This window comes from Gorilla gorilla, chromosome 5 (assembly GCF_029281585.2).
Source record: "Gorilla gorilla gorilla isolate KB3781 chromosome 5, NHGRI_mGorGor1-v2.1_pri, whole genome shotgun sequence".
Classification (NCBI taxonomy): Eukaryota; Metazoa; Chordata; class Mammalia; order Primates; family Hominidae; genus Gorilla; species Gorilla gorilla.
In genome coordinates this window covers 123,025,988-123,047,519 of record NC_073229.2, presented here as the reverse complement: position 1 = coordinate 123,047,519, position 21,532 = coordinate 123,025,988, and the positions used below count along the sequence as shown (strand labels likewise).

The following is a 21,532-nucleotide window of genomic DNA, read 5'->3' as shown; positions in this document are numbered from 1 at the left end:
CTATTTAAAACAGAAATGTTAATATAGCTAGATAATATGTAAAACAGAAAGATATTAGTAATTACTTTGTTCTTAAACACAATCAAGAATCGATAGTTTTAATAGCTGATAATAAGTTTAATTATCACAGATAAAACTAACAAACTTTCTTAGAGTCCTTGGTATGTGTCTCTAGGCTATATTTCTGTATCCTGATTGGCCTTGTAGAACTTTCAATGGGAATAGGCGACTTGGTGGGGTGAGTATGTGTGCCCTGAATGAATGGACTGTAGTCCAGTTACAGTCAAGAAGCCTAACTTGTGAGTGCCGAGGTGGGAAAGATCATCTTTTAATGGGGGCAGACTCCTTATCAAACACAACCATGACAGTGACCAATAAGCCAGGTGTAAGAAATCTACCTGGAAAGGACACCATTCATTAGAGATGGCTGATTAACCCATCCTCTCACAGTTGGCATGTCCTGAGGAAAGTCAAATTAAAGTTATAGGACTGTAATATGTAAACTGCCATGTCTTTAAATTTTTTTTTTTTTTTTGATAGAGATAGGGTCTCACTGTGTTTCTCAGGCTGGTCTCAACCTCCTGGGCTCAAGTGATCCTCCTGCCTCAGCCTTCAAGTGCTTGGATTATATGCATGAGCCACCACATCCAGCCCCATGTCTTTTTGACTGCAAATCTCTGCATCCGTTGTAGGTTGTTATGCAAATTGATCAGTCGACTGATCAGTTGATCAGTTGAGTATCTGTGAGGAAAGATGTGTTCGACTATATTATTGTAGGAAAGATCCAATACAGTGATAAAAATAGGCTTCAAAATGAGACTGCAGGGCAAGGTAAAGGTGTGTGAACATTTAGTCTTAGATTTTGTTTCATCACACACAAGGATTTTAAGAATTTGACAAATTATCTGAACCTTAAACTGAAACTTGTATGTTAGAGCTAAAATTCTGAGTCTGTGGTCTAGGGTAGCTATTAAACATCTACAGTTAGGTTTAGAGAACTTTCTTCTTTTTCCTCAAAGGCAGTGTAAGGAACTTTATTAATTTTTGCAATTTATGATATTTAGCCTTTTCTTTTTAGAGATCTGTCAGAATTCTAACTCCCCACCACAATGTTGATCTTAAAGTTGTGAAAGACAATATTATTTTCAAGTTGTGATTATGTATCAGTATATAATCTATACCATATTGTGTATTTGAACTGTATAAAAGAATAACTTCTAGTAGATGGTTCATAGCAAATCTGGATAAAGTAATTGAATTTAAATATTCTAAAATGGTGATTATTTCTACATATGTTTAGTTTCAAGTACTTTAAATAGTTCTTAAAATACTTCAACTCTTTTTTTGTTGTTTTTTTTGTTTTTGAGATGGAGTCTCACTGTGATGCCCAGGCTGTAGTGCAGTGGAGCGATCTTGGCTCACTGCAACCTCCGCCTCCCTAGTTCAAGCAATTCTCCTGCTGCAGCCTCCCGAGTAGCTGGGACTACAGGCGTGTGCCACCATGCCCGGCTGATTTTTATACTTTTAGTAGGGATAGGGTTTCACCATATTTGCCAGGCTGGTCTCGAACTCCTGACCTCAAGTGATCTGCCGGCCTCAGCCTCCCAAAGTGCTGGGATTATAGGCATGAGTCACTGCACCTGGCTTTCAACTTTTATTCTATATTCTTCTTCACCAAGTTTATTGAAATTGGAAGAGTGGAGCCAAAAAAAATTTAATTAGAGAAAGATTTACACTTATACATGTATTTTACACTCCAGTAATTGAGTGGTTGTGTTCTTAGGATTTCTTTGGAGATATTTGTTATGCAAATTTGTGAATTTTCATTTAGTGAATATACTTTTATAAAATTTCACCACCTTACTCTGAGATAGTTCTCTGATGTGTTTGAAATGTAGTATAATCAATGAAAGTACATTTGTTTCTGATCACGTTATATAACTAGTCTATATTTTAGCTAGTCTTTGTCTGTAATATGTACACTTGTTACCTGTCCCTTATTAATATGCTTTCTAGGAATCATGTTTTAGAATGGAGAATACTAATTTGGAATCCTACTGTCCTATATTGAGTGTTATAATTAAGGGTTACATTCTTTATTAAAGATAACCAACAATTCTTAACACTGAGCAAAAAAAGTCATAAACTAGTTGTAACAGCTAAAAACTTACATTAATGTAAAATAGCAAACATATTACTGCATACATTGATTATACAAGGTCTCAGTATATTATAAAATGTACAGGTATGCATAAATATAATTCTAAGCTATAAATCTGGACTATCTAAAAGTTATATGTGAGTATAATAAATATTGGTTATTTTTATTAAGTAGTTTTGCTTAGCACTTTAGAAGCCTGGAGGGTGGGAAGTTATAAAGTTTATGGATAACGTTTCTTAAAAAGCTGTCAATGAAAATTTGAATTCATGCCTTTTATCTATTAATAAATTTCTTCTTAACAAGTAAAGGCATTAATAATAATTCTTTATAACTGAATGGCACTTCATATCTGCATACACCAAACTTCCACATCTGTTATCCATCATTTCACTAACTAAAACTGTTTTTGAAACTGAAATCATTGTTGTTGTTTTTTTTTTTTTGAGACAGGGTGTCACTCTGTCACCCAGGCTAGAGCAGTGGTGTGATCTCAGCTCACTGCAACCTCTGCCTGCCAGGTTCAAGTGATCCTTCTAGCTCAGCCTCCAAAGTATCTGGGACTATAGGCACGCACCACCGTGCCAGGCTAATTTTTGTATTTTTTGTAGAGATGGGGTTTTGCCATGTTCCCAGGCTGGTCTCAAACTCCTGAGCTCAAGTGATCTGCCCACCTCAGCCTCCCAAAGTGCAGTGAAATCATTTTCTTAGCAATAGTCATTGTAGTCATTGTAGTAGTCTGAGTATTTGGAGGCTTCACTAAAGGACACTAGGGGGAATAAACTTGCTAAACAAACAAGAAGGCAGTTGTGAAAGTAGGGGGAAGCAGTCTTCCTCCTGTTATAATCATTGGAGTATGGTGTTTATGGACTAATTCCTTTACAGTCCTTTTCTAAGTTGTATAGGAAGGTCCGGAACCCTGATGCTATAAGCATGCTTTACAGTTGTTTTTGCCTAATTGCATTAATAAAAACTGTTCACGTTGAACTTGTCTCTTGCCTTTCTCTCCAGTTATAACTTGTTATAATATTTTGCTGTTTACTTCTTTACCTTTGGCATTTCACAATGGCTGAGTGTCATGTGACCCACTTGAATATTTAATTATGTGTTTACTCTTCCAGTTTGGTCCCAGGTTAAGAAGCGTATGCTTCTTATGTGTGGGGAGTTGTTGAATTTATTACTTGAAGTTATTCATTGGGTTTTGAAGCTGCTGAACAGGGTTAATAGGTAGATTTTAGGTGGAATGTAAAATAAATCATTGTTTATGAATATGTATTCTACTGCTAGATGACAGCATGCACCTAGAGTATGTTTTGGTAATTCTGTAGAAGAAATTATCATGGACCCAGTCACTCCTTAGTGAATGCCTTGCCATAGTTGTTTAAGTAAGGTTGCCCTTTGTTTGAAAATTACAGACTCACTTGAAAATTAATCTGCTGCCTTGCACTATTAAAGCTGCTATTTTAATTATATTTTAGTTTTATAGAGCTACTCTTGTACTTCTATTGAATGAGTTTTTGAGACCTAACCAGCAGAATATGTAGACTTGGGGACCTGAAAGATACTTTATGTCTTAAATAAGAGGTTCATAGAATTTTTCACTTTTCATTTCTGAATAAATAAAATACTGTGCCATTTTCACAGTACACCTAATAATATAGCTTTGATCCATCCATTTGTGTGTTCTAGATATGTAGCAGTGCTGCATATACTCATTATAGTAGAATTGTCTTGTTCTCCTAAGTAGAGATTGGCAAACTTTTTCTGTGAAGGGCTAGGTAGTAAATACTTTAGGCCTTGCAGGCCCTATGGGCTCTATCACAGCTACTCAATCCTGCTGTTGTAGTGTGAAAACAGTCACAGACAATACATTAATGAGTGGGTATGTCTGTGTTCCAATAAAACTTTATTTACAAAAACAGGCAGTAGGCTGGATTTGGCCTGTGGACAGTAGTTTGCCAACTCCTGCTCCAAACTATTGAGTTGGTGGTCTCTACAAAATCAGGTCCTTTTGTATCTGGAAATGAAGAGTTAATTTCTCCGTAGTTTATTCTCTTTGCTTTGACATCAGTAACAACATTTTAATTCTGAATACTAATAGCATGGAGAACGAATATTTTAAAGATATTTTAGGAGGAAACGGGTTAACTGGATTTAAAGACATTGTAAACTGATTCCGTAGGCATGTTCTCTAAACCTGGGTACTCCCAGAGTCTCTGGCTTTCGCTGATGAGCTTTGCTGGAGAAAGCCATGAAACTGTGTTAATTTGTGCTTACTCACCTCAGTGCTACCTGTCAGCCCTTTGATTTATTTCTATTTGACCTCTTGTTAATTCCTCACAGTATCTCTTCCAAGGTCATCATTGTTCTTTCCATTACCATCACTTCCATCTCGCAATATCTTGGTCTCAGCATTTGATCTCACGTCTCTTATGCAGCAAAGATCAGTTATATCATTCAACATAAATCTCTTTTGTTCTATGTTAATTCCTTTTCAAGCTGAGGATTTTAAAAATGATAGTTCTAATATTAAATGATTTTTTAATTCCCAGTTTAATGTACAGACTGATATAAGTTACTGTAAAATATTTGCTGTGAATTCCTCTTCTATGACTTGAAATTCTCCCAGAGAAAATAATGCATCTACCATTTCACAAATGTTTTCTAGACATATATAATTAGACTTCAGTTCAAAAGTGAGTTAGGAGGATATGCTGTTAGGTCTGTGCCTTAAAGTTACAATCTTTAAGACACACAATAAGCAGAAGTTGTGATTTCTCTGAAGAACAGTCCAGACAGGTTAATATAGTATTCTTGACAATAAATATTTTTTCTTACCATTATCTTACTTTTTTTGTTTGTTTCTTTTGCAGACAGGTTCTTGCTCATTCGCTTAGGCTGGAGTACAGTGGCATGATCACAGCTCATTGCAGCCTTGACCTCCTGGTCTCAAGCAATCTTCCCACCTCAGCCTCCCAAGTAGCTGGGACCACAGGCATGTGCCACTATGCCTGGCTAATTTTTTTTATTTTTATTTATTTACATTTTTTGTAGAGATGAGTTCACACCATGTTGCCCAGGCTGGTTTTGAAATCCTGGGCTTAAGCTGTCCTCCCTCCTTGGCCTCCCAGAGTGTTAGGATTGTAGGCGTGAGCCACCACACCTGGCCTTACTCTTACTCTTAATTCAAAGAACTGATTGTATAGGGAATTTATCTCAAGCTGTATCATGAGAATCTTATTGTCCCAGTCTGGGGATAATCAGCTAGGTGACAGTGTTCCAAGCCACCCCACCCAGGAGTTTGGATGGAAGTCTTAGAGAAAGAAGAGATTTTGTTCTGGGCAGATATACCAAAAAGTATATAGTGACCTGGTATTGGCCATGCCTCCTGGTCAGAACTGAGCTAAGCCTTCTACTGGTCCTGCAGTATCCGCAGTGCCACTGCAGAGCAGGACCTCTATACCTTCAGCAGAAGTCCTGGTTCTAGAAGGGAGCAATGTGCAAGACCCTTAGACAAGGAGGAATAAAAAAAGGTGGGGTCAGGAGATGGCAGTTCAAAGAAATAAGTGAAAGTACCTTGTGAAAAAGAACCAGAAATTTTGAAACATAAATAGACTAAAATAAGAACACATAGTTGTGAAAAAAACTGATTGGAAATCTAGCAAATAAAGTATAGTCATTAGGACATACTGAATAGATGTGATAAATTCTAAATTGGACACAGGATTACTAAATTAGAAGAGAAGTCTGAGGAATGTACTCAGATTTGTAAAAGGTATGTCAGACACTGCTATAAGTTTTATACATACCCACACAATCTCAATCAATAAAGCTCTCTCTCTCTCTCTCTCATTTACTCCTAAGGCAAGGCAGTCCTACTCATTTAATAAATATATATTGTGCCTACTATATACTAGTGACTCTGTTATTTATCTATTGCTATATATCAATTGCTTCAAAATTAGTGGCTTAAAACAACCTACATGTATTATCTCACACATTTTCTGTGGGTCAGGAATCTGGGAGTGGTTTAGCTGGGTAGTTTTGGCTCAGGGTCTCTAAGGAGGTTGCAGCCAGGTTGTTATCTGGTGCTTGACTATGGCTGGTGGCTCAGCCTCCAAACTCAGGGGGATGTTGCTACAGTTCCCCTTCAGCTTGTGACCAGAGGCCCCTGTTCTCTCCACACAGGCCTCTCCATAGGCTGCCTGAGTGTCCTCATGACATGGCAGCTGGCTTCTCCCCAAGGGATCAAGTTGGGAGGGAGGAAGCCAAGACAGGAGCCACAGCCTTTTTATAACTGTATTAGGAGGGTTCCAAATCAGAACCAATAGGAGATAAATATATTTATTATAAGGAATTGGCTGACATGATATGAGGCTGGCAAGTCTCAAAATCTGCAGGACGAATTGGCAAGCTGGAAACCCAGGAGAGCTGATAGTGTAGTTGTAGTCTGACAGGTAGCAGGTTTAAGACCCAGGAAAAGCTGATGTTTCAGTTTATAACCAAATTCAGGAAGAAACCAGCGTCCCAGTTTGAAGGCCATCAGACATTGTTTTTTTTTCCTGAATTTGGAAGAATTCTCTCTTATTTGAGGGAGGGTCAGCCTGTTTTTTCTATTCAGGCCTTCAGCTGATCAGATGAGGCCCACCCACATTAGGTAGGGCAATGTGCTTTATTCAGTCTACTGATTTAAATGTTAATCTCATCCAAAAACAACCTCACAGAAACACCCAGAATTGGCAGGGTGCAGTGACTCACACCTGTAATTTCAGCACTTTAGGAGGCCAAGGCGGGTGGATTATGAGGTCAGGAGGTCGAGACCATCCTGGCCAACATGGTGAAACCCCATCTCTGCATAATATAAAAATTAGCTGGGCGTGGTGGCACGTGCCTGTAATCCCAGCCACTTGGGAGGCTGAGGCAGGAGAATCGCTTAAACCAGGGAGTCGGAGGTTGCAGTGAGCTGAGATTCTGCCACTGCACTCAAGCCTGGGGACAGAGTGAGACTCCATCTCAAAAACAAACAAACACCCAGAATTATGTTTAACTAAATATCTGGGCACCCCATGGCCTAGTAAGGCTGATACATAAAATTAACCATCATAAATGTAATATTGAAAGTGACCTGTATCACCTCTACAATATACTGTTTGTTAAAAGTGAGTCGCTAAGTTAAGCCCACTCTCTCAAAGGGAGAGGAATTAAGCTCTACCTCTGGAAAGAAAGCATATGGAATAACATGTGGACATATTTTTCAAACCACTCTAACCACTGGTACTAGGAGACTCCAGTGTTATACTCCAGTGTTCATTGAATAGAAGTTACTGAAGAAAAAAATGGAAGGAATGGTAGAAAAGTAATATTTGAAGAGAGAATTGTTAAGAATCATTATCTTTCATGAAGAGAGATATGAGTCTTCAGATCAAAATGGGCACTTGGGGTTTTAAACAAAATAAATGAAAATACATTTTTAGACAGATTGTGATGTAATTGCAGGAGATCAAAAATAAGGGGACAAGAGCTATCAGAGACAAAAGATATATTACCTGCAGAGGAAAACAATTAGATTGACAGTATACTTCTTATCAAGTAAGAGACTGATAAGCAATGGAGTAATGTTTTCAGAGTGTTGAAAGAAGGTAACTGTCATCTGAAAATTCGAAGTCTAGCTAAACTTTCGTTCTAGATTGAGGAAAAATCTCAAATATGCACAATAAAATTTATTTTAAAAAAGATTGAGGGTAAACATTAAACTAAGTTATTTAACTTTCTGTCTTTCTGATTCCACATTTATAATGATAGGATAGGTAAATAACGGTATTTACCTTATAGGTTAACTGTTCTGTTCACTGTTATATCCCAAGTGCCTAAACGGTGCCTAACACATAGTAGGCATGCAATAACTGTTTATTAAATGAATGAATGAATGAATAGGATTGTTGTGAGGATTTATATATATAAAGAATTTACAGCAATGCTACCTGACATGTTAATAAGTACTCAATAAATGTTTGTTGTTAAGATTTTATCACCTGTAGACACTCAGTAAAAGAACGATTAAAAATATTTCTCAACAAAAAGACAAATTCTGTAAGGAAGTATCAGATATAAAAAAAATTATGACAGAAATTGATAAAATGCTAGTAAATTAACTAATGACCATGGAGGGGAGATTAATTTAAGAAAAATTAATCTTTTTGTATTATTTCTAAAAGGTAAAAACTAAAACCTTTAAGGTGATTCTAAAGTTCACATGAAAGAGCAAAGGGCCAACAGCAGCTAAGAGATGTTTGAAGAATGAGGAAAAGCTATTTGCCATACTAGATTTAAAGACTTATGAAGTATAATAATTAAGACAGAAATGTTGGTGCAGGGAATGGAAAATAGACCAGTGAAACAAAATGACCCAGAAGTAGACTCATGCGTATATGGAAACCTTATATATGACAGAAAGCATTACAAATCAGTGGATACAATAAAGTCTTCAATAAATCAAACTGGAACAATGTGGGGAAAATGAAATTTGATATCCTACCATATAAGAATCAGTTGTAGTTGGGTTAAAAACCTAAGTGCAAAAAAGAAAGACTCTAAAACTCTGATTTAAAAAAAAAAGAATCTTAGATTCTTCCTTAGCTAAAGAAGAACTTTTTGGAAAAAACAACAGGATACAAACATAAGGGGGAAAAGGATTAATGGCACATTTAATATAGTCATATTAAAATTTAAAATGTTCACATCTCAGAAAATCCAGTAAACAGTGAAAAGACATGCCTCAGAGAAGGTATTTATAGCTGATATAACTGACAAAGATTGGTATCCAGCATGAATAAAGAATTCCAGAAGTCAAGAAGGAAGAAACAACCCAATGGAAAGAAAAATCAGCAAAGGATGTGATTAAGCAATTTACAGAGCAGGAAATATGAATGGCCAATGAACATATGAAAAGATCTTCAGTCTCACTAGTAATCATACTAATGCAAATTATACCATTCTGTACTCATGAGACAGGCAGATATTAAAAAGGATGAAAAGTCTACGTATGTTGGTAAAGATGTGGGGACCTAACAGTCTTACAGTACTGATGGGAGAATAGGTTAATCTAAGCACTCAGAAGAGCTATTTTGCAAAGCCAAATAAAGTCAAAGAATACATAAACACCTGGAAATTCTCCTTCTGGTGTGTTCTCTAGAGAAATACTCTTCTATAAATGCACAAGGAAGCACATAAAGGAATGTTTATTCTAACACTGTTTGTAATGGTGAAAATTGTAAGCAACTAAATATCAATCAAATGAGAGTGTATGCTATTATATCTTTGCATAATGGAATATTATACAATTTCTAATGTTAATATTATATGCTACTTATGGATACATAACGTATAGTAAAATTGTATATTTTCAAGCATGTTTTAAACACCAAGTCATAATAAAGGTTACCTCTGAGGAAGTACGTGAATGGATGGAGGGATACAAAAATGTAGTGAGGTAAACAAAATATTGAGTTGATAAATTGAGTGGAGGCTACATGGTTATTGTGGGCATTCTTTTGGACCCTACACTTGTTTGTATATTTGAGATTATTCATAGTAATTTAAAAATAAATTACCAAACAAGTTTCATTTAAATAGTAATTTAAAAATAAATTACCAAACAAGTTTCATTAAAGATTAGTGGACTAGAGCTATATGTATCAACATGGACAGATCCCTTACACTGATGAAGAAGATGCAGAAGTATATTCACATCGTAATACCATTTATATAGAAACCATGTAGAACAATATTATGTGCTACTTATGGATACATAATGTATTGTAAAATTATATATTTTCAAGCATGTTTTAAACACCAAGTCATGATAAAGTTTACCTCTGAGGAAGTATGTGAATGGATGGAGCCATACAACAATGTAGCCAGATAAGCAAAGAATGTCAAAATGTTAAGAGTTGATAAAACTGAGTGGTGGCTACATGGGTGTTATATTGGAACCTATACTTCTTTGTGTATTTGAGATTCTTCATAGTAAGTAATTTAAAAATAAATTACCAAACAAGTTCTGTGAATTATATGTATGTGTGTATTTATCTGTATGTATGTGTATTTTTTTAATTGAAAATTTCTTACCAACAAGAATTTATGAGATTATTTCTAAAAATTCTAATATTCTCTGGATCTTACTTAAGGGAAAATCTTATAAAACAACCTTTTAATGTGGATATGGTCCTGTAATTAAAAAAAAACAAACCTAATGTTATGTTCCTGTCTGTTAATTAGTTAACATGGCTAAGTATTGTGAAGAACCTGAAAATTAAATTATCTTAATATACCCTTTCTAATGTTAACATTCTGAGAGCTACATGGGATTGTTTTGTAAATGTTGTTATGTTGAAACTTAAGTATAAAATCAATATAAACTTTTTTTGTTTAAATTCAAAGAAATGCTCAATAATGAAATAATTAGACTTAAGTATAATAGTCCTCTGTGGCCTATTGTAACTATTATTATTTTTGCTTTAAGTAACCTTACATTTGAGAAATATTTTATTACTTTATTTTCTCAATGAGAATCTTTATCTGGGATTTGGCCAAATGTTTTACATTTTCATTGACACATTCTTCACCTTTCCCTCAACTGATAGTTTTTAGTTTCTGATCACTTGGAACAGATTTTTACAGAAGTTGTATAATATCTTAATTTTTAAATATATTTAAAAATGTATAAGATATTTTGCCATGTAAGTTTGAATAGTTTTCTCCTTAATTGATAAAAGAAAAATTAGAAATTTGAATATTTTGCATTGTTTTTCACAATTTTTCATAGCAGACTTGTTTAAAAAAATATTTTAGGGTGCCATGATTATGTAGCAGTCTTTGGGTTTCTTTAGTGGTGAGACCATTTTCATTGCACAGGATAGATGGGCTTAAATGGCAGGAACATGACTAGAAAGTACATATTATGTATATTTCAGTCAGCATGTTGCTACTGACAGGTGCTCAATGGTTGTTGGTATCCTTGTCAGCAAAGAGAATCCTTTGACATTAAAGTCACCAGTTCAATCCTGATTTGGGGTGACTCTATTGGCAGTTCCATCAAGCTGCAGCTGATCAGTGAATGTCAGAGCTGCAGCCATTCTTCAGGAGTGTCACCAGCCTGCTGCGGGTTTTTTGTCTTTTTGTTTTTGTTTTTGGAGGGAGGAGTGGTTTAGCTTGTCTTGTTGTTCAATTGTAGCCAGACTTTCAAATTGCTTACCTTTGGGAAATGAACCGAGAGGTCACAGGGAATATAGGTATCTTTAGGGCATCCAAAACCATATACAAAGTGATTACTTACATGGAGACTAGTAATGATTACCTTGACTCCAAGCCAATCAATGGTGGAGCCTCTGGGGACTCATTAAATGGCATTTGTGGACTCTGTAACCTAGCTTTTGAGCTGCATTTCAGGAAAAGCAGTGACAGCCTTTAATGTCTAATTGACCTCTTCTCTTTGTTTCACTTTCATTCACTTTCCATATTTGCCTCTGATGTGGTCCCTAATGGCAGCAAACAGCACTGCTCAGCATTTTGAACTTCTGTTCAGAGCTTCAGCACCTCAGTTTAGGCAGTTGTGTCATGGTAAGTGTTTGAGAATTCTTTATACTACTCAATTACTTGTTCTCTTTTTCTTCCTATGGGTGAAATGTATCCTGACTCACCCTACCCCATACACACCCACAGTTTTTCAGATTTATGGTTCTCTTCTTTGTCCCTTGCTTTCAAACATTTTTCTTAAATTGGAAAGTATGTCTTTGAAACACTGACATTATTTATCCATGAGAGCAAGGAAAGAAGTATAGCGTGGTGGAATATAGTTCTGCCTCAAGCCAGATGTTGTCTCCAACAAGCTAATCACCTCTCTAGGTTTCTTCACAAACTAAGGTGTTAGTCATACCTAAATGCCAATAGTTCAGTAAGTTTTTCACTAAGCTCATTTTAGCTTTTAAATCCTGAGATACTTTTCTTGAAATTTTAATGATAATAGATAGGTTTATTTTATCTGTTTGTTTTTGTGTTTGTTTTACTGTCCTTACTGGTCAAAACAGAAAGATTAACACCCTATGTTGGAACTCTTTTTTGTGTGTGGAAATTTTACTGGTCTGTGAAATATAAAAGCCTAGGGACTGTTGGGCTAGATAAGCTTCAAAGTCCTTCCAGATTTTTTTTTTTTTTTTTTTTTTGAGATGGAGTCTTGCTCTGTTGCCCGGGCTGGAGTGCAGCGGCGCGATCTTGACTCACTGCAATCTCCGTCTCCCAGATTCAAGCAATTCTCCTGCCTCAACCTCCCAAGTAGCTGGGATTACAGGCATGTGCCACTACGCCCGGCTAATTTTTTTGTATTTTTAGTAGAGATGGGGTTTCACCCTATTGGGCAGGCTGGTCTTGGGTTTCACCATATTGGGCAGGCTGGTCTTGGGTTTCACCATATTGGGCAGGCTGGTCTTGAACTCCTGACCTTGTGATCTGCCCGCCTCGGCCTCCCAAATTGCCGGGATTACAGGTGTGAGCCACCGCGCCCAGCCTAGTCCTTCCAGATTTAAAATACGATTTTATGTGCCCTTGAAAGAGCTCATGGAAAGAGTTAAATCTTTTAATCTAAACCACATAATTATATAGCTTTTAAATAATACTGAGATATAAAGGACAATAGAAATCTTGTGTGGAGAAGGTGTGCATGTGTGTGTTTGTGTGCACACATACCGTAAGTGAATCTTCCAGTGTAACTGACTGGAAGAATTCATTCCTCCTCACTTCCTCCCCTGTTCCCTAAAACAATGTAGGTTTAGGAGATCCCCAGACCATTCCATTTCTGCCTTGCATTCACTTAGTAGGAAGACTTGAATTAGCAAAATGATTGCAAGATTCTAGAAAACTTCTGGTATGCTAGGGAGTATTTGCTTTAAGTAACCTTACATTTTGAGAAATATTTTATTAGAGTCAATAGACAAGGTCCCTGACCTAAAATGAGTACCATTTGAACACCTCTTAGAGCTCAGTGTGGCTTCAGAAATGCCTCAGGATTTGGCAGTGTAGACTAAGTAGGCCTCTTATGATGACATATTTATCTCCGTGTCCCCATGGTCTTTAAAATCTTGTGGTTAGGTCTTATTAAACCCTAAGTATGGGCTCAGGCCATCTCAGTCTCTAGAAACAGCCTTGGGAGCCCACTAGATTTTCCTCACTTCTGGTCAAATTCTTTCCATAGTAAGCCATTTGATAGGCTTCTGTGGGTCTCTTCAGTGACTCTTCTTGATGGGCCCAGTGACATTTGATGGCAGTTTCTGTCACAACAAACCAGCCAGTTACTGCCACTTGGATCTTCCTTATTGCTAGCCTGCTCTCTTTAGATTGGTAAGGACCGTTCAACTTTGCTTAGATGTACGTTATTCTGCTTGTTATTTACCTCCCCTTAAACTGGAGCAACATTCCTTAGAAAATCAAGCCTCTGGCCATAGACTCTTTACTGTTGGAATTATATATATGCTTATAATTGAAATTGTATTATTTTAAGTTAGCATTTTCCAGAGTTGACCCATGGAAAATTACCTCTAAAGGATAATCAATTTTAAAGGTTGTGTATTTGGGGGTGGAGTGGAGATTCCTAATGAAATTAGGAAGCCAGGTATGGTTGCTCACACCTATAGTCCCAACTACTCTGGAGGCTGATGTAGGAGGATTGCTTGAGCCCAGGAGTTTGAGGCTGCAGCGAGCTATGGTTATACCACTGCACTCCAGCCTGGTCTTAGAGTTTTACAATGGTGTGTGCTACAACAAAGAAACTGTTTACCTTTGCTAAAACCAGTGTTTTCAAACCTTGCCTGACTACTGAACTCATTTTTCTATATTACATTTTCCATATTATATTTTATTGTTGACTGTGAATATAATAGCAATTTTTAGATTTGTGATATTTATGAAGCAACTGTACACAGTATACATACATAGAGCACTGTGCTGACTTTCCCATGGTGATTGTGATCTATTATATACCTTCGCTGAGTATTCACCTCATGGCATACTTTCTCTGTAGTGAGTTTAATGTAGATACTAAATTAGTTGTGTCACTTTTTTTCTGAAACTAATCTTTGTGCCACAAGTGCCAGTTAGACAGATTTGCAGTGACAAGAACTTCTGAGGAGTAGTGTCTCACCTGTAATAAACCTGAATATTCTAGTCAATGCCGTAAACATGTTTTTAGGACTGCTTAGAAATATTTATTTTTCCTTTTGATTGGGAAAGAGACAAATTTTATCTATTTCTTTTTACTTTTAAAGATGACTTTAAAAAGTTTAAATTCCACTACTATATAATGCTGATTGAAGTAATTTAAAGTTGCCTAAATTAAAGAATCCTAAGACCTACCTGCTATTTTCTTAAGTTTCCTACTAATTATGTGATCCTGGTCAGGTCACTTAAATTCTTGCTGATAGTTCCTCTGTGACATTTGCCCTATTTTTAAAATTAGATAATGAATAAGAAAATAAATATGTGTAATATTTTTGGGGGAAAAAAGAGTCCTGCATAATATCTAAAATTTAGAAGGAATTATAGTTAATAAAGGAGGGATAGGTTGCCTTTGTTCCAGTAAAAAGTATTTGGTTTCATTTTTATTTTCCCAGCCCTGAATTTGGCATGAGTAGTGCTGTGATAATTTCACAACAACAACAAAAAACTCTTGAAGGAATTTCTCACTGTGTTCTATGCTAGTAGAGAATTTGTTCAAATGCTGCTGAGATTGCCCAGGCACAAATTGGGCACAGTCAGAATCATGGGTTTCATAAAGTTTTTTAATTTTTTTTTTCTAAGTAAGCTAATTGGCTGCCCTAATTATCAAACCCACAGTTTTGTATTGTTCAGGTATACTCACTTAAGGAGATATGTTCCCCCAAACCTGTTTCTCATAGACTTCTGCATGATTCCACCATACATACACTGACATCCAGAACCTTAGAAATCATTACCCCTATATCTAATCTGTCAGCCTTTGGTTCTAACTCAAAAATGCAGCCCCAAATCTGTCGGATTTCTCCATTCCACCATTGCCACCTTAATCCAAGTCCCTGTCATCTGTCCTTTACACTGTTGCAGACCTCTTCAATGAGCTTCCTTCTCCATTCCTCACCACTATAGGCCCATCCTCCAGACAGAAGCCAGAGGTGGTTTTGTGTCAGTTTTTATGTAAATAATAATATGTCACTCCTTTGCTTAGAACTCTCCATTGACTTCCTTAGTACTTGAAAGAAAAATCTAACTCCTTCATGGTCTAAATGGCCTGGCCACTGCGTGACTCTGCCCTCCATAGCCCGTCCTCTCCCTCACCACCCTTGAACTGTATGGATCTCATTTTTGTTCCTCGAATGCATCAACCTCATTCCTGGAGATTTCAGCAATTACCACCTCTTGCCTCAACCCCTGACACTCTGATCACTCTCACATCACTCTGTTTTATTATTTTCCCACTATATGTCACTCTTTGAATGTATTTTTTCCTTAATTAGTCTGTGTGTCTTTCCTAAAAATATGGACAGTGTCTCCTTTTTTCAGTTTACTGCTGGTCCTAGCATCTGGAGTGGTGCGTAGATGTTTGTTGAAAATACAATTAAACAAAAGAACAAAAAGAAATAATCATTGTAATTGTTTACTATTTTGTTTCCTTTTGATAATTTCCTTGTGATAATTTTAATATCTGATTTTAGCAAAATCAAATGAACCTCTTAAAATAACCTATTTAAAGAAACATTATTAAAGCATGTAAAGCCCAATAACTGAAATGTTTAATCCTTGATTAGGATTAGTAGAGTCTTGTCCTGTAATCATGAGGTAAGCACTGGACACCTCCAATAACTGACAGTTGATTAACATATTGTAATCTAAATTATTTTCATGTTGTATATGCAGTCCCCAAATGCCTCATTTAACCCAAAACTAGTATCCTTATTAGTATTATCAGCATTTCCACATAGTGTTTTAGAGCCTACCAGATGCACATCAGGGAGATCATATATACTTGCCAAAGTATATTAGCCATATATAAAATGGAGGAAAGTAGGTGCTGTCAATGAGTAGCAGCAGCAAGGTTGAAATGGTGGGCATAAAAGAAGAACATATAATCCTTTAATTCTTCATGAGAGACTGAAGACATCAGACTGCTTTGGGATTTAATTCATTAACATCTTCTGTCTGGAGTTCTCTTAAACGGATTTTTAAATAAATGAGTACTCCTGGCTGTTTTATGAAACAGTGGCAGATCTGTGAGGTCAGTGGGCAGATCTGTATTAACAAGGATGTGGATTTGTTTACATGGAAGCAAAGCAATAGGTTATAATTAAGAATCTGACTTACTCTAAACAGTTTGCATGTCTGAGCATAACATGTAAAAGATTGGAATTATTTGATTTCCAGATTGAAGACTATGATGTGATAGCTAGCATGATAGGAGCCAAGTGTAAAAAACTCCGGACACTGGATCTGTGGAGATGTAAGAATATTACTGAGAATGGAATAGCAGAACTGGCTTCTGGGTGTCCACTACTGGAGGAGCTTGACCTTGGCTGGTGCCCAACTCTGCAGAGCAGCACCGGGTGCTTCACCAGACTGGCACGCCAGCTCCCAAACTTGCAAAAACTCTTTCTTACAGCTAACAGATCTGTATGTGACACAGACATTGATGAATTGGCATGTAATTGTACCAGGTTACAGCAGCTGGACATATTAGGTAAGGTTACAATATATAAATTTGTTTTAAATGTCTGTTTCCTTGACAGAAAAGCCAATCTCAAGACTTTTTGTTAGGAAAAAGAAAATTTTTGGATACAATAAAAATTTTGTCCTGATAAGATGGGCTTGGTTTGATAGGAAATGCAAGATAGATCAGTTAATATAGGGAATATGTACTTTAATAAAATAGTGAGGACAATAACAATTTTATAGTTGAAACTGTAAAAAACCATAACCATTAATTCTTGGTCTACTTGTAAGAGTGAGAATTTACATGAGCTGCGCTCTCTATTTTTATTAAGGAGAGAAGAAATTAATTCATTTGTATAATGAATTCAAGCTAGTTTTTTTTTAAGTTTCTTAATTAAAATTCTTGATTAAGGAATATCGTGAAATCTTTATCCCTGATAATTCTAGCGTTTAGGAATAGTTCTACCCCAGGCAGATCTATTGAAAATCTTTTCCAGCTCTGGGATTTCTTGAATCCTTGCTGCATTCATCAGAAAGGAACCCTGTGTAATTTTGTTGCTTCTTACTTTTAGCCAGGGGTGCTAGCAGTGTCACAGTAGTTATCATTGTCCACACAATTGATACTTTGTGAAGTCATATCGCACTTGCACATTTTACATCAAATGCATGGTGAAAACCATTTTGAACTGGGGTGACAGACATAGGAAAGTCTGGAGGAGCTGATTTGAAGGGTTAGGAGGTAGGAATGAAGATAGTGGGTAGGATATTGGCAAGATTCAGGTCCTAGATGCTAAATTGGCTGGAAAATTCAACTTTTACTTTTTTAACAGAACCATTTCAATATGAAGTCATGTTTGAAAAAATGATTTTAATTTGTAAAGGGTTATTTTAAGTTCATTACAAACAATAAATCATGGATGGATTCATTGTTAGCACATTATATAAATGTTATACTTAAGGTGTTTTGTTTTGTTTTGTTTCCCTTAAATAGGAACAAGAATGGTAAGTCCGGCATCCTTAAGAAAACTCCTGGAATCTTGTAAAGATCTTTCTTTACTTGATGTGTCCTTCTGTTCGCAGATTGATAACAGAGCTGTGCTAGAACTGAATGCAAGCTTTCCAAAAGTGTTCATAAAGAAGAGCTTTACTCAGTGACTTAATATATGTTCTGTATTAAAATTAATGTGCTTTGTTGGGGTTTAATTTTGGGATTGGGTTTGGGTTTTGTTTTTAGTTGTTTTAATGGTAAGAATTAAGACATTTGTAGATTTTAAAGAAAAATGTGAAATTGTCCATTAAATCAAGTAAAAATGTGCACAAATGTTTTCATAAAATACTGCAAGCACTTCTCTTCAAGAATATGAGTGGATGATATTATTTTTACCTTATGTTAATCAGTGATATGCTTTAGTCAATAATATGATTGATAAAAGAATAACATGGAATCATGCTAACTTATTTTCAAAGGAACACTGAGCAATAAAGTATTGTGGCATTTATGCAAAAAATAAGTTAATTTTTTACACCTTCATGTAAGGATGTCTTATTAAGCCTGTGACCTGGCAAGTGTTTTGTTCGGTATGTGCAAAATGGTCAGAGCTAGTTGGAGAATGAGACATGCTTTTCCAGCTGTTTGGTTATTTCTCTGGATTAACTGTTCAACTGGAAAATTTTTAGTTTTTCTAGCCAGGTGTGGTGGCACACACTTGTAGTCCTAGCGACACAGGAGGTGGAGGCAGGAGGATTACTTGAGATGGGATTTTTGAGACTCTAGTGTACTTACGATTGCACCTGTGAGCAGCCACTGCACTCCAACCTGGGCAATATAGCAAGTCCCTTTCTCTTAAAAAAAATTGTAGTGCTTCCACTTTTCTTCTGATATTTTTATCTATTTCACTACTGGATAATGCCAATATAAAAATTTGGGTATAATCAAGAATAAGAGGTAAACTACTAAATAAAAAAAGCTTTCCAACTGTTAGAAGCAGATGCCTTAACATTTTGTGAAAGGTAAAGTTTTGAGGTTTCTGAATTATATAAAAAAACATAAATGTGGAGATATATATTATATATACACATTATATATACATGTGTATATATAGTATATACACATGTGTATATACTATATATACATACATATTATAGATAATATATATCCACATTAATGATTTTTAATATATACATGTATATATTATATATTATATAATTATATATTACACTTATATATAATATATATGTATATATTACATACATATATAAAATTATATATAATTAATTATATATAATTATATATTATATAGAGAGATACATATCATGCTAGGGTGTGTGGATGCTGGAATATAACGATTTTGCACTTAACAGGACAATGAATTTTGTTATACTACAGTTAATATTAGTTTTGTGTTCAAAACAGCTGTGCCTTTTCATGCCACAAAATATTTTCTGTCTACTTTCTGAGTAGCAGAATTAATTCATTTTTTTAACAAAACAGTGTATGTCAAGTGTTCAGTAGTCACATGAGGAGAGTGCTTCCTTTGTGCCTGGCACTGTTTCTTGTGCTTTGCATTTACTAATTCAATTCTCACAACAACCCTGTAAGATAAATGCCATTACTTACCCCCATTTACAGATGAGGAAACTGAGGCAAAGAAAGATTGAAGAATTTGTTTATGATCATACAGCTGCTAGTGGCAGAGCCAACATATAAACCCAGGCCATCTGGCTTCTGAAGCATTGCATTAAACCTGTGCTTTTAAGTGTTCAGGGTAGCTTCTGGCTCTAGGGCAGAGGTCAGGAAACTTTTTCTATAAAGGGCCAGATAGTAAATATTTTAGGCTTTGTGGGCTAAGAGGTAAAACTGAGATTGTTATGTAGATACTTAAATAACTAGAGAGAAAATTTGCACAAAAATTTTATTGACAAAATTCAAAACAATAATTGAGAACAATTTTTTTTGTAATATGGGTTTACTAATGAAAAGAATTAAATATTTACAGGGAGGATCAAAGTTAATGTTTCGTGTCATTAAAGTTGATTGTAAGTACTCATTTGTTAATGCTGATCTGTAAAAAGATTTTATGTATTTTACTTCTGAAAATTCCTTGCAGATAGGTATTGTCAAATACTTACATTAATCCATGAGAATATGATTTTTGTTGAGCATATTCATCACTTGGAAGGTTACTTCTTCTCTGGATATTTTCCTTTTAGCATGTTATTACATTGCAGCTTAATCACTTCCAATTGAAGACTAGGCAGAAGCTCCTCAATTGCACTGTTAAATTGATTTTGAAAAATGGAAATTTCCTTTACATTTGCAAACTCCAAAAAATACTGCAGGCACTATAGTGTGAGCTACAAATTTGTGTGAGAGTGGAGATCCCGCTTCTTTGTCTTACCTTTTGATAGCACAGGAAATGTGTAAAGCAGCTTGTTGTTACTTGTAATTCAAACAATGTTGTCATCAAAATGACTTATGTTTTGCCTGTAAACACTTGTTTTGCCTTGTAATTTTGGCTTGAATTCATTTCAAAATTTTATTAAGTCTTGAGCAAAAGCTAAATTCCAAAGCCATTCAGTGTTCCATAATAGTGGTTGAGGACATGTCTTCTTTTTCAGAAAAATGTCAATATCAGCCCTGAATGCAAAAGCTCACAATAGAACTAACACTATTATGCCAATGTGGTTGGGCAAATCAGCATATTCATCTTCTGTATCTGACAAAAGATAACTGAACCATTGATGTTTAATCTATCAGAAACTATGAGAGCAAATGAAGTTCACCATTGATACCAGTAGTTCAGTAATACAAAATTGAGTCAAATATATCCCACAAAGTACCTGCTGATGAATAATACAGTAAATAACCATAGATTTTAAATACCTTCTTACCTTTTCACAGGCTTTATAAATTTGACAAACGTAATCATTTTGCCTCACACATTTTTAACACCACCAGTTGTAACACATCTTAGCAGATTCTACTTCAGGTTGCATGAAATTTGTGTTTTCTTCTTATAAAATATTCATGCTTGTAATTGTTCCACACAGATAATTTATAGACTAATTTCAGTCACTTCAACATTGGCATTGACTTATCAAATAAGCAATAACTAGGCAGTGTCAGTAACATCTGTTGACTCATCAAGAGCCAAGGAAAACCACTCAGGGTCATTTGCCTTGTTTTTTATTGACTGTTGATGTTGTTCCCAGTGTTCTCAATTCTTTAAGCAACAATTCTTGCCAAAAGGCTAATTTAATAGTCTTAAGTTTACTTTGGACACAGTCCTTCAGCCGATGGAATCAAACACAATTTAGTCATCGTTAGTAAAATGTTTTCCTTGCTTGGTTAACATCTGAGTCACTTTGGCTGCAACTTTATTTTCATTTTTGAGTTTTTTTTTTTTTTTGAGAATGTCTCATTCTGTTGCCCAGGCTGGAGTGCAGTGGCACAATCTCGGTTCACTGCAACCTCCACCCTGCAGGTTCAAGCGAGTCTCCTGCCTGAGCCTCCCAAGTAGCTGAGATTACAGGCACACGTCACCACACCTAACTAATTTTTATGTTTTTAGTAGAAATGGGGTTTTACCATGTTGTCCAGGCTGGTCTTGAACTCCTGACCTCAAGTGATCCACCCACTTCAGCCTC

The 21,532-nt window shown here is 35.7% G+C and overlaps 1 protein-coding gene across 7 annotated transcripts in view; it reads left to right on the top strand.

The window, feature by feature from the left end:
- FBXL4 (F-box and leucine rich repeat protein 4) overlaps positions 1 to 18,393 on the top strand; it is a 73,980-nt gene extending 55,587 nt beyond the window's left edge. For 4 of the 7 annotated variants that reach the window (XM_031012493.3, XM_031012494.3, XM_055391176.2 and 1 more), the window contains 3 exons: positions 11,705 to 11,776; positions 16,601 to 16,913; positions 17,877 to 18,393. In XM_031012493.3, coding sequence (XP_030868353.1) covers positions 11,705 to 11,776; positions 16,601 to 16,913; positions 17,877 to 18,040 — 549 coding nt within the window. In that variant the 3' untranslated portion in view covers positions 18,041 to 18,393. The remainder of the gene's footprint in view (positions 1 to 11,704; positions 11,777 to 16,600; positions 16,914 to 17,876) is intronic. The other 3 variants (XM_063707789.1, XM_055391177.2, XM_031012496.3) reach the window with 1 other exon arrangement.
- The last annotated feature ends 3,139 nt before the right edge of the window (positions 18,394 to 21,532 follow it).